Raw genomic sequence first — 13,791 nt, 5'->3', positions numbered from 1 at the left:
GCCATGATGAATTTCTAAATTCTTTTGGAAAATAACGCGTTGGTTGGATCTTGTTACATATTTGGATTTAAGAAGAAACAATAAACACTTGGTGTTTGACTTTACGAATTGGACTCTTTATTGGGCTTGTGCAGGTGCACCTCTCCATTTGCTATCATATATCACAGCAGTTAAACATAATGAGAGTCAAAGTGGATGCTAAACCTGTTGCTTGGCACACTGCCATAACTTGGGCAATTGGCTAGTTGGTAATATGCAGAATTTACCACCACCTCAAATATTCTCTGAACTTCACTAGGAATGCCACCTACATAACAATGAAGTTTAATATTTTTAGACTGAAAGTAGTGGTATCTAAAAAGTAGACTCTCAAATAGAATGACCGACATTGTTCTGAGTCTTGCAAAAAATCCTTAAAACTGACCACGTGGTTTGCAATTTATATACAAAATCATTTAAACATGTGGAGAGAATAATGAAAGCATTGGAGTTGGTTTTGGCTACTAACGATCTGAATGTGAAACAGTGGGCTCTTGTCTGGTATTCAGCTTTCAAGTCTACAGTTTGTCCAACCTTTGCTCAAACAAACGTCTTGGTCCCTCCTCAGATTATATAATCTCGGGGTTATACCTAAAGATACATATTGGCACCGGATTTGACTGTTGAATTGGAAAGAAACCGATAGATTATTCCTTCACACATGGAGGGCCCGGGTTAGCTAGGTGGAACGTGAGGACTGTGGTGCCCTGGGCTTAATCAGCTGCAAGAGATTAGGGGGCATTGAGGGGAAGCTAGATGCTTGTCCTCAGAGCCATCAAAGTCTGTGAATATCTGTTCCTCATCCCTTCTCTCTATATTGCATTGTCTGCCTATGTTGCTCTAAATGCCTTTATCGATATGACCCCCCCCCCATCATGAATTGCTCTACCCTTTCACATTTTACTACCATCCTCTGATAGCAGTGTATTTTTAACCAATGGTGGTGCTGCAATCAGTTTACTGTATTTGACATTCTAACTGTGTTTGCACGTCATTCAGGTCTATTTGTCATGTTTTTGATTGTCTTTATCTATTGCTATGGAGTCATATCTGCTGCATGGCTATCAAGATGATTGTAATATTTCAGAGTCCAGGGTAGAGGTTAAGAACAGGGTCTTTCTACAAGAGTCTAGAGCCAGTCAGGTAGGAGGAAAGTTCCTTATTTCATGTTAGACCCTTAAATTAAAGTCACAGCAGATCTTCTTATTGCTCAATTTTCCCCCTAAATATAATCCGCTCCCATGCTTCACCAACACCAGCATTCCAAGGATCATCCCATTGTCACAGCTTCCGCGCTCAACTTCCTACAGCATGTTCACTCAGCCCTTGCATACAGACTTCTAACATGGGCTGTGGGGCAGGGACGGTCTATCAGCATGGCTACTACCTTTGAGTAAAGTACAATGTGTGTTATATTCTACATAGAGTGCATATTAGAGATAGTAATATGCTTTGCATTATATCTAACCAATTCAGTGTTGGCTGCAACAAGGTTTAAAGGTGTAATCTTCAAAATGGAGCAGATTCCTATAGTATGATGAGTTCCCACAGATCTATCCCAATATCTGTCTGGGGCCCAAGGTGTCCATTTTGTGAGTTACGGTGCTCACTGTAAACCCAGTAGGCCTCGGCTTCGAATACTGGGAAGACCTCAGGTGTTTAATGTGTGTTTTTTGCAAAGTGCTGACTGTAATCTACTGGTTGCAAATTTGAATCCTAGTAAGAGAGCTCAAACATTTCATGTTCTGGTTGCAAAGATCAAAGAGCAGCCTGCGGGTTAGAGGTTTCACTCGTGGTAAACTAACTCTATGGGATTTACATCTGCTTCACAGGTTTAGTTACCTAGAAATTAGCAACAAGTATTGAGCTTCAAGAAAGAATTCTGTTTATTTTGTGTGGTACACACATGGGCATAATTATCCGCCCAGACCCCCACTCTATTAGGCATGCGTCTGCTGTACTCACAGACCTCCAGCCCTTCATTTGCAGTCCTTTGGTGGGATTCACAAACATTGTGCTGTCTCTGGTTAATCACAATGGGGCAGTATACTACGAATCCTACCAGATGGCCATTTTGTGCTGCTGTAGATTGGTGCATCCACCACAGGGTAAAATGAAGGTCAGTCGCAAAGCATTGCGCCTGCATAAACCCTGGCTGCTGGACGACCTAACTTTTAGTACTCTGGCCTTTTATGTTACAAAATATGGTAAAAAAAAATAGGCGTAGAGATCTTCTTTCTTGAAACACTTGTCATGTTGCTACCAGGCTCTAGAAATGACTTCTGGAACTGCAGAACTACAGCAGGACCAGTTGTGCAAAAAAGTCATTGGGCAGAATCCTTTGGGAAACAAGTGCTTCCAGTCTGGAAGTAGGGTTTTCTGCACTGGTCTACCAAGGGACAAAACAAAGCACATGTATGACGTCCTCGACATCACACACGTCTGTACTCCTTCCGTCATCTCTCGCCCACAAAAACACCAGGTCGAACATAGAGAGCTGGACAATTCAAAACGGCAAGTAGAGGCTGCCAACTTAGTGCTTGGTGATTGTGGTCAGAGAACTCTGGAAGCCAGGTAGTGGCTTCGGTTCAATGTACGCAAATGCTTAGACACCAGTATTGACAGGCTTCCCTTCTTCTGTCAGTGTTGGGCACCACCACCAAGGTCGTTACGCTTTGCTTATCACCCAGATTCATAGACTGGGTAGTATCCCACAGCGAGAACAGCCCTATTCAGCCCTGCAGATCTTTCATGTGGGCACTCTAACCAATCTGTTTGGCCATGTGCAGCTGGCAGTCCACACACATTACAGATCTAAAGAAGGACCCTTGTTCATTACTCCAGAGCTCAATCAAGAAAAGATACTCGCGTGTATCTTCAATCAAACAGATGTATGTATGTCTTTTAGTCATTTATGTGCCTTTTTATGCATCTAATGCTTCCCTTTTTTGTTTGGGGTTTTATCAGCCGAATCCTCGACCCTTCCAGCACTTAACGATGCACAGAAGAACAAGCTGAGGCACCTGTCTGTGGTGACGCTGGCTGCAAATTTGAAGGTAAGCGAGTGTCTTTCTGCTATGTGGAGGTAGGGAGTAGTAGACAGGGCGATGATGGGTGTTGATTGCAACCCATCATCAGTATGTATGCCTGCAGCGCCGAGAATTTCTTCATTGTGCCCTGATTTCTTCTGCTCGCTTTTCTGTTCAGTTGCCTATCTCACTACTCCTGGCAGTCTTTAAATGTCAGTTTATTTTTAGGTCTCACCTAGACAGCACTTGTGCTGTCTCTGCGAGACATGCTGTATTCAGGATATGGGCTTTAAAGGCTCCACCCATTTTCAAGGACTGCCCCTGTTACATGTGTCGTTACTTGGAGCTTGTGAGCACTATTTCTTTCAACTGGAGCAGTCGAGACCACTGCTCATGGTTTACAGAGCTCTGTTATAAACAAGGCTGTAAATCTTGCTCTTATCTTGCCACATTTGCTGTACATTCAAAGACCGAGGTCTGTTTTGGCTGCAGTTGCCTCCTCCTCCCTCCTGCTTGTGAAACGCACAGTCTGGCGTCACGTACCCTGCCACCTCTGTCTCGGAGCTCAACAAGCATTTGCAATGCAATAGGTCTCGCATTTGCGAGAGTTTGAGCTATTGGCATTGTAAATGCCAATGCCTTTTTATGTATATGTTTTTAAAAAACTGCAAGCAGTGCTTAAAGACGCACTTTGTACTTCTAGTCATTGCTTATAAGAAGCAAGGCTGGCAGTAACTGTGCCTTTTACTGCCTGCCTTGCTTCTTGTAAGCAATGACAAAAGCTCAAAGTGCAAGTTTACGCATCGCTTGCAGGTTTTCTAAACACCTAAATAAAAGGCATTGTCATTTCTTGCAAATGCGTAGTAATTTTATGACTTTGTTTGATAGATGCCGTGTGGGAAAGATACATTATGCTTCGGTTGGTTATGGTTACAAGCCCATGATAAATGCTATAGGTCTGACTGATTCACTGGGAACGATTCACTGTGAATGATTATGTCAGGTGATATAGCTCTGATCTGTTTATTATGAAAAGTTATGTCAAACGAGTAGACCTGACTTATCGTGAAAAGCATTTGGTGAAGCCAGTAAGACTTTAAGGGTAGATTGTTCTTGTGCTGTGTTAAAGGTTGTCCTACAGGCTGTAAACCGATATTTGTTTAATCAAAATCTCGTTGTTTACTGTAGTTAATGCAGGTTTGGTGTTGGTTACCCTCTTTGTGCAGGCCATTGGGGTTGAAGATTTACAATATGATAATTCTTGTTAGGCTTTTCTGAGAGGTAGTAAATATTTTTTTAAAAAGTTATAAATGTGTACATATTTGTAATTTAATTTATTCTTGCCATCACATACACAATACAGTAGGCCTGAGTTGGGAAAGTAGACAAGCAAAAAGATGAATGCAATAACCTGGGAAAATATGTCAGATGTCACAGACCTAATAGATTTATTATAAAAAATGATGACCAAGGCAGTAGGCAGACTTATTTATTGTGAAAAGGTTATGTTAATATAGGCTTTTACCTCGGAGTTTTTTTTTACATCGGGAGTCATTAAATCACAGTCAGTTCATCAGAAGTGCCTTTGCATTGCAGTTTGTTACCTCAAGGATAACTTTATTTCTCCAGTATGTTGGTAAATATGAGGAGGAAATTCCACAACTTTGTCGAAGAAATTAAAAAAGCATAGCCTCCTTATCCGATACTCTACCTTTTGGAAATTTATGGCATAGTTTGGTTGGCAGATCTAAGGTACAGAAAATGTGACACTTTTTGAAACAGTGGGGGGAGAAAGTAGGGCCTCTCACTAATGGTGTACCAAGAAGTGCGAATTAAATTGAATTGGCTCTTTAACAGGAAGTAGATGCATCATTTTGTGAAGGAGGGGGCTGTTATGGCCTTGCTAGTGATCACTCAGGAGAGCTTGTACAGCCACATTTGGAGTCACTGAGTTTGGCCACAAGATATTTACTCCAAAGCATGCGATGTTTGCAAAGTCTAATCATCATGTTACAACTTCTACAAATTACCTACTTGATAACAATACTAGTTCATAATAATCTGATGATTCTGCTGTAAATTTCATCGCACAGCGAGACCTTTTAAGCAGTCTGTTTCATAAGAAAATGAGCTGCAGTTAGACTACAAATCTGCTCTTTAAGCAGTAATGGTACCTTCTTTGAGACGAAAGAAGATATTCATATACCCTAGCTAATCCGAGAAGGGATCCCCCATAAAACCTTAGACCCACCGATATCAGAATAGATCTTTGTCCAGTCTGTCATTCAAGAAAACAGTGGAAAAGTGACTCTTGAGAGCACCCTGGGAGACTGCTTTAGAAGTTAAACTTTAGTTGTAAAATGTACTCTAGGATACTGCATAATCGTGCAGATGTGCGTCTATTGAGAAATGTAAAAAAAACATGATCGGGAGATAAGAATATAAATAATGATCTTTTCTTTGATGACCATATTCTCTCCCTTTGCAGTGCATCCCATACTCTGTGCTGCTTGAAAAGCTGCATCTGAAGAATGTGCGCCAACTGGAGGATCTCATTATTGAGGCAATCTACGCAGATGTGGTGCGTGGTACCCTCGACCAGCGCAACCAGCGGCTTGAGGTGGACTACAGCATTGGGCGGGACATCAGAAGGGAGGACTTAAGCACCATCGCCCGCACGCTTCAGGACTGGTGAGGGTTGCACTCTGTCCCTGTCTTTGCCACTGTCTCTTTCACTGTTCATTCAGCTCTTGTTGCTCAATCATCTGCGGTGGAAAGTATATAGTTTTCCAGTATCACAGCCTAGAAAAGTACGTTCCAGAGCGACCCTTTCTAAACTCTGGTACTACAAAATCCGAGAAACAAAGAGCATCTACTTTGTACATCCAATATCTGTGCCCTGCTATACACTATATCCACCAAGATGGCTCAAATTTGTTGAACACTGATCACTGTGCTATGCAGTGATCAACTGGCCACAATTCCATTTTTCAGAAGATCGGTAGTTTGCATACCGCAGAACCGTGTAATGGTAAATTCTCGTTTATTCAGTGATTAGACATGGCAGAAGGGCGGTATATGGTGCTAAAGAATATACTTTTATTATAAAGCAACTTACGGTTCCAGAACCATGAATATTGCTTAAGCATTCAAAATTGAACACATTTTGCAACTAACCAACTGGATTTATTGTTCAGTTAGACAAATTAAATATCTTCCGAAAAAAAAGAAAAATACAGAAATCCATGACAGTTGCACAACAGCAGGCACTACTAGTTTCAGGTTGACTGATTTCTGTGCTGAAGGAGTTTGTAAGTAAATGTGATCTCGGACCATTGACTGTGTACCATGAAATCTTTCCTTGTTTTCTACAGGTACTGGGTGGGTTTATACTCTTTCCATAAGCCTGGCTGCATCCTTTCCTAACCTTTTTCTGGATTGAATTGTGTACAGTGACAAAGGTATAATAATGACAATTTCCTTAGGAGTTTGATCTAGAGATTTAGGAATGGCATGATTACTATAACACGCTATACACTATCAGTAAAGCTATGTCCTGTGGGGGACAGAGATGTGAAGATAAGTGATCAGCGCGTTTCTACTTTGTCGCGGTCCTTAACCCCTTCGATGCTGATGACGGCCCCCAGCCGTCATTACCATGAGTATGGGACCCCCTCTGTATTTACTTTAATGGTCAGGGAAAGAGAGGAACAACAAAAAACACAATAAGAAATATTCCCCCACGACCTCTATAATTTTAACGGTGACAACTCCTACACATTTACTGTTATACTTTAACACATTATGGCAACATCAAATTTTTTTCCCATTTATAGTTTTATTAATTTTTATATATTTTATAGTACAAAAAATATCACTTATCAATTTATCATTTTAACTTGTACATTTTCAGAGCTCATTTAGTAAAACACATAGTAATGCATTTAAGACAATAAAAGACAACCATTCCATGCAGAAAAACCATGTAAAACTAAACCATTCTTACAATTACACACACCAAAACTCTCTCATGCATACTACATTCACTCCTTATTCTGCGTCTGAGGGATCGCAGATTGAAGTGCGAAATTATACGCAAGGTCGACGCGTTTCGGCGGTATTAAACCACCTTCCTCAGGACCTTTCTTGCAGAATAATCAGATATTCAAAGAAATACTTTATAACCACTGCATGGTAGGATATCTTAGTATTTTCAATAGACAGGACCCTCGCTTCGATCCCAAATTCATAACATTCTCAGATTTATTTTAGGATGTTCCGAGCATGCCAGCTAGCTATTCTTAGGGCGATTGGTAATACGAGGGATTTCTGTGGGTATTTATCTTCCTTCAGGGAGTCGAGGTTTTTCTTGCCTGAATTTCTTTAAATCCTCAAGAAGAAGACTTCTTCTGTCAGCTAGTTTTTTAGGAGTGAGTCACGTCCGCGACACGTCCTGTTTAGTTTCAAAATTGTTTTTCGTTAGTTTATCCTCATTCCGAATGGGTTTGGTCCATTTCCTGCCGGTATCCCTTCGTAACGCCCTGTTAGCCCCCAGCCGTCATGCATCACGGGGCTCGTGTGCTGATGACGGCTGGGGGCCGTCATAAACCCGCCCACTCGCGATTCTGCCGCACAGGCGCAGACTCGCGGCCGCGCCCAAGGGGTTAATTTATTAGAATGTAAACAAATCAGTATTGTGGATCGATGGCTAAATTTAATGATTCTGAACATGCACACTTACTGGACTTCAATAACAACAAGCATACCAAGGCTACGTGGGCAGCTGCGGAGAGACATAGTAAACCAAAATGTACTGAGGAGGGAGACGCTTGCCTGTAGGCCCTGATATAACTGTCAGGACGTTCTAGGCAGCCTACCAACACATTTTAATCCTAGCAACACCTTTATTTGAACCCCGAAACCTGCTACCTATTTAGAATCCTTGCCAGGTCTTATGTCTAGATTGTGAAGCAAATTGCCAGATGAATCCACCTGCTAATATTATAAACAGAAACATTGGACCCTGTGGAAAATTATAGAGTATTGGGAATGGTAATATTGGTATGCACAATCGCAATGAACAAATGGGTTATAGCGATATCAAAATGAGAAGAACCGTATATGACTTGGTATTGAGCGTAGACAATAGTAGCTTTTATATAAAAGGGCCTGGCCCTTCAATCCGCACAATCCGGAGTGTATAAACATTTGCATAAGCAGCTGCACCGTCGTGCAGTTCAGTTTCCCTGTCATCTCTCCTCTTCCCTGGGAGCCCGGCTGGGACCTGTGTGAGTAATTGTTTATTTCACTCTTCACCTCCTGAGCTGCACACAAATCCCGATGACAGGCCATCCATCCTTTCAGATGTCCCCATATCGTTAGGTCCTGAAGAGACCCCTCATCGCCACAGGGGTCGAAACGCCGTAGATGAAAACAAAGCGAACCATCCCTACTACAGATTTCTTTGAATGGTCGACTGTAATATTTGCCTGGAAACCATTTATATTTGTCACAAATGTTGTAGGTTCCATGTTCACTGGGTAAACAATGCACTGTTCATTTTTGTAATTGTTTTTTCATACATATTTATATAAAAGCTACTATTGTCTACACTTAATACAGAGTCGTGTATAGTTCTCCTTTTGATATCGCTATAACCCATTTGTTCATTGCGATTGTGCATAACAATATTGCCATTCCCAATACTCTATAATTTTCCCCAGAAACCACTGTTTCTGTTTATAATATACGTACCCTGGTTCCCTCGTGAGTAGGGTTTCCTTGTAACTAATCCCCGCCTGCTAATAGGCACGAAGAGAGAGGCTCATGCTTCTTGCACATAAACCCACAAGATGGCAAGCATAAGAAGGCACTCTATAGGTTTTTTTTTTTAGGGCTACAAGTAATTTCAAAATGCACTAGTCATTCCAAGAGACAGGATGGAAATTACAAATGGAAAAGTTGGATCTAGCCAGGAGCACAATGTCCATTTTGGAGGTTAAGGTGACTGTGGGATCGGAAAGTGCGAAGGACAAGGCACCAGTATCTCTGAAAGGAACCCAAGGTAAGGTACAGGAATCCCAAGGTTATGAGTACGTAAGGTGAGAAATTAAAGCTCACCACATTTGAAGGTACTCCGTCAATAAGGAGGTTCCAGATCTATTCTTGATCAGAATTTTCTCAACTGAGCCTTCCGTGATGATCCCTGGAAATTCGAGAACAACCTGTAATCAGGTGGTGATATACTTCCTAGAACAGATGCTGTAAGGCAAGGATATGCCCGACTAGTAGGTGTGGCTGAAGCCTGATACAAGGAACTGCTGTTTGGTGGCGTTAGCATATCGCCCTGAACATGAAACTCTTATTTTATAAGGACTGAGGAGAATTGGATCTGAAGGTGTGGATATGGAAATTTTCCACATCGAAGGTGGCAGAAAGAAAACTTTCCAACTAGGGGCTTGAAAGTTGGTCCACTAATCACTATACTTTGATGGGCACCAGCTTGGCATTCCAGTTATCCAAAAGCCACGCAGGAGTCTAATGGTGTGTGCTATATTTTGAGGGATTGCTTGGATCAGGCAGTCATTAGCCAGGGATGTTTGGTTACCCTCTGCGTTGAAGATTCTTACCAAAAGAGCCAGGACCTTGCTGAACAGCTTTGCAGCTCACTACATCTCTAAATGCACAACCCTGAACAGCAACTTCCCACTGGAGTCCATGAACTTCAGAAATCACTAGTGGGCTGTGGATATAGGCACATTGAATTCCTTTTTGGAGGAGGAAAATATTTGGATGACCCCTTGAAAGGGACCATTGTGAGAAACATGCACCCCACCCCTCCACTGGGTTCAAGGATGCGTTTTAGTACACAGTTTCTCGCTTTGTCTTAAATGGGACCATTTGCCTTCTTGAAGTGCCCAATGATATTGGCAATATATTTAAAGAAGTCTGGACTATTAATCTAAAACTACCTAGGCTTTGAATTTAGAAAAGGGTCCTCCTGTTCTAAAGACATAATGAGGTTTCAGTCAACAGCTTCTTTTGTAAGAGGCTCTAGACCAGTTTTCCCAGTCATAACCCAGTACTACTGTGGGTCATCTAAGTACCCAGGAGTCGATTCTGGGCACTTCAAAGAGGAAATAATTGTGTTCTGTTTCTTTATTTTCCACTTGCATAGGCTCAATGACATCATGCATATCCATCCGTGTGATCTGTCGGAATTTCAGAAGACTTTCAAAAATGTCCTTCTATCCATCCAGCAATACATATTCCATTAGGATTTAAACAGACAAAACCAACACAATATACTCTCCCAACAAGCAAGGCTGTCAAGATTGAGGGATCCGTTCACGGAAGCATAAACCATGTTGTGCTGGCTGATGACAAAACATTTCTGAAGTGTTTCAACAGGTATTATTTAAAGGACCGTCATATAAAGCATGCAAAAGAATTGCTCGAGAAGGAGGGACAGGAAGGCTTGAGTGGTGGTTTGAATAATGCAAGGAGCTAACTGTATTTTTAGAACGAAGCAGGAAAAAGGGGCAGTTGCAGCACTATTTATAATTGATGCTAAAGTAACCAGTAACAAAAACTTGTGCACGTATGTGCTAGTGAAAAACAAGTTGAACGGCGCATGTGACAAGTGAAGCAGCGGAGAGTGGCGCATAATATACAATAATTACTATATATACAAGAAGTAACTTTTCGGTTCGAAATAATTTGTTCCAAAGATTAGACCTTACGGTTCATCAAATTGTCAATTTTCTCTAATCTATGTAACAAATTATTTTGAACCGAAAAGTTCCTTTTTGTGTATATTATATATCCTGTGGCACTCTGCTGCTTCACTTGTCACATGCACCGTTCACCTTGTTTTTCACAAGCACAAGTTTATGTTACTGGTTACTTTCGCATTCATTGTAAATAGTGCTGGAACTTCCCCTTTTTCCTTATTTGTTCTAAAGATACAGTTTGCTTCTTGCAATATTCAAACCACCACTCAAGTCTCCCTATCTCCCCTTCTTGAGCAATTCTTGTGCATGCTTTATATAATGGTCCTTTTCATAATACCTTTTGAGACACCTATTTGTTATAAACTCTAATCACCCAGATCTGAACTGGGTATACTGGTTACATTCCTGTTTGGTTTTGTTAAAATATTTCTAAAGGCAGCTTATAGTTGTTGCTTGTTTTGAAGACTTGGGCAAAATAAGCTGGCACTCTAGTGGTCTTTCATCTTGACGCCTGGGGACGGGTATGTATTTTTCATGGTGGTGAAGACTGCCAGGAACGGGAAGACATTGCTGACCCATTTTGAAAATAGCAGGGCCCTGCGGACAAGATGGCAGGACTTGAACCAATTCTAGGGGCCTTTTTAATTTAGACTTCACAACATTGGCAGCTTCTAGAGTAGTGTGATAGCGACTGACACAAGTGGCTTCACCAAGTTCTTGGACTAATGCTGGGTGGGGCTGTATCTTGAGTGGTTGCAAAATATTCATGGTCTCCTAATGGATCTGATTTTGACATATACAACCTTCAAACCTGGTGACTTACAGAGAGCAACCATTGAGTAAGCCTGTAGTTTTGACCTAGTATAATGGGAAGGGTTTTTTAACCGTGCTTCGCTAATGCACAAGTACGTGATGGGCTACAAAGGTTCTCCTAACACAAAACCAGTTACAGAACAGGCAGTAGCTGCAGCTCAACAAGACTTCCTCTCACTCTGTTTCTCTTTTGCGCTTTATCTCTCTGGCTCGCTCTAGCTTACTCTCTTCCTCATGCACTCACTCACAAAATACTCAGCATATTCATTAGTAGTGCAAACTGACTTCCCTCCCATACACAAAACAGGAGTAATATGGAAAGCAACTGTGCCTGCTACCTCACAGAATAGGTACAACATGTGCAGCAGCGGTGTAAGCTTTCCTCTCATACGCAGAACAGAAATGGCACAGGAAGCAATAATGAACAGTGTCTTACACACTACTAAAAGGGACATCCTGTGCAGCAGCATAGAAAGATGGCTGCAGCAGTCAACGATTCCCAGAACCGAAACAGTCAGTCATGCCTTACCTACACACAACACAACCGTAATGGTGCCGGAAGAAATAGTACAAGATTCTCTGAGCGTGTTCGTGCACGCAAGTTTGTGACGGTGTCTGTTTGAGGGCCTGACATCACAATGTAAATGTAAATGTATACTTGTAAAGCGCACTGTCACTCCATCACGCAGTGTCCTGGCGCTATATACCGCTGGGGAACCCGTCCTGGCTTTCCCTGTGAGATGGTCCCTCCTGGGCAGCCCCAAGGTGAAGCCAGGCATCCCCAGGGCTGATAGGGCCGTTATGGAGATTAAGCAAGCTATTGCCCAGAGTGGGACCCATGGTTAGCTTAGGCACCTAGGCGAGAATTATCGAGTCCGCGGACATTGACCCAAGACCCTACCGCGACGGGAATTGAACCCTGGTCCTGGGCCTACCTCTGCTTCAGGGTCTGCCGCTTCTAACCAGTGAGCCACACCTCTCCACTATGCCACCGTATATAGCGCCTTGAGACCCTCACGGGTGGGTAGCGAGCTTTATAAACCCCTGATTGATTGATAGATAAAGGATTCAATCGAAATTAACAGACTAACATGTTCACTTCTCAAATTCCATATTAAACTATACTAATATACTACCCAAATAACTGAATAACATATCCACTACTCAAATTACTTCATTTTTCTTTTTTTACTATACTAATTTTCAACAGTAATTCTTTATGGGTACCGCCAGAAAAGTGATTCAACACCCATCAGGGGTAACAAGTGCTATATGAATGCAAATCTTTCTTCCCCTTTTATCCCTCCGCTATCCTTCTCACTCCAAGTAACTGACTAATATCCACCAATGAAATTACTTCATATTTCACCATATTAATTCACCACTAATCCTTTGTAGGCTTCGTGAATAGCGTGCGTCATCAAGCGCTATATAAATACAAACCTTTGTCCTCCTCTATCCTTCTGCTATCATTCCAAATAACTGACTAACCTATCCACCACTTAAAATGCACTTGCATGTTTCACTATACTAATTCAACATTAATCCTCTATGGGTCCCGGAGTAGTGTGCTACCCGCCGAAAAAGCGCTTTGACGCCTCGTCAGGGGTAGTAAGAGATATATAAATGCAATTACAATACAATAGCGTAACCGAAACCGGTTTGGGGGTGCTTGTGTTTTCTTTCAGACGGTAGCATAGCCTAGCAGGTTGTGCTGAACTGTTTCTAATAGAGCAGGAACCAGGCATATTTGAATATGGTTTGTCCCTTGTTTGCGATGGCGTAGTGAATAAAAAGCATTGGCTGCAATGTGGGCTAAATGACCCGTGTTTAAGAATAATTCAAGCATTCCTCCACTCAGTACCGTGGAACTCCTCCAGTTACAGATAGATAAGAGTGTAATCATAATCATAGAAAACGGATGAGACGAACAAAAGAATCTTTTGACGTTTTGAAATAATGCATGAAAAAGCAGAAGCTGGTTCTTTCAAAGAGTTCATTTAGTGAAGCAGGATGCTAAAGCACAGAAATATGTAAAGAGTTGTAGCGTTTATGACCATTTCCACAGATTAAGAATTCATTCACTGCAATGAGAAATGTTTATCTAAGCGATGGAAGGGAATTTATTAACATTCTAACACGTCACTTTCCAAGCTCTTTATCAGTCCCATAAATAA

The 13,791-nt window shown here is 41.7% G+C and overlaps 1 protein-coding gene across 2 annotated transcripts in view; it reads left to right on the top strand.

The window, feature by feature from the left end:
• COPS7A (COP9 signalosome subunit 7A) overlaps positions 1-13,791 on the top strand; it is a 77,190-nt gene that overhangs the window by 38,161 nt on the left and 25,238 nt on the right. For both annotated transcript variants that reach the window (XM_078651538.1, XM_078651537.1), the window contains exons 4-5: positions 3,007-3,095; positions 5,557-5,759. In XM_078651538.1, the coding sequence (XP_078507664.1) occupies positions 3,007-3,095; positions 5,557-5,759 (292 nt within the window). The remainder of the gene's footprint in view (positions 1-3,006; positions 3,096-5,556; positions 5,760-13,791) is intronic.

This window comes from Lissotriton helveticus, chromosome 7 (genome assembly GCF_964261635.1).
Source record: "Lissotriton helveticus chromosome 7, aLisHel1.1, whole genome shotgun sequence".
NCBI classification, from domain to species: domain Eukaryota; kingdom Metazoa; phylum Chordata; class Amphibia; order Caudata; family Salamandridae; genus Lissotriton; species Lissotriton helveticus.
Note: the sequence above shows the minus strand (reverse complement) of the source record. Positions and strands in the feature narration are given on the sequence as shown.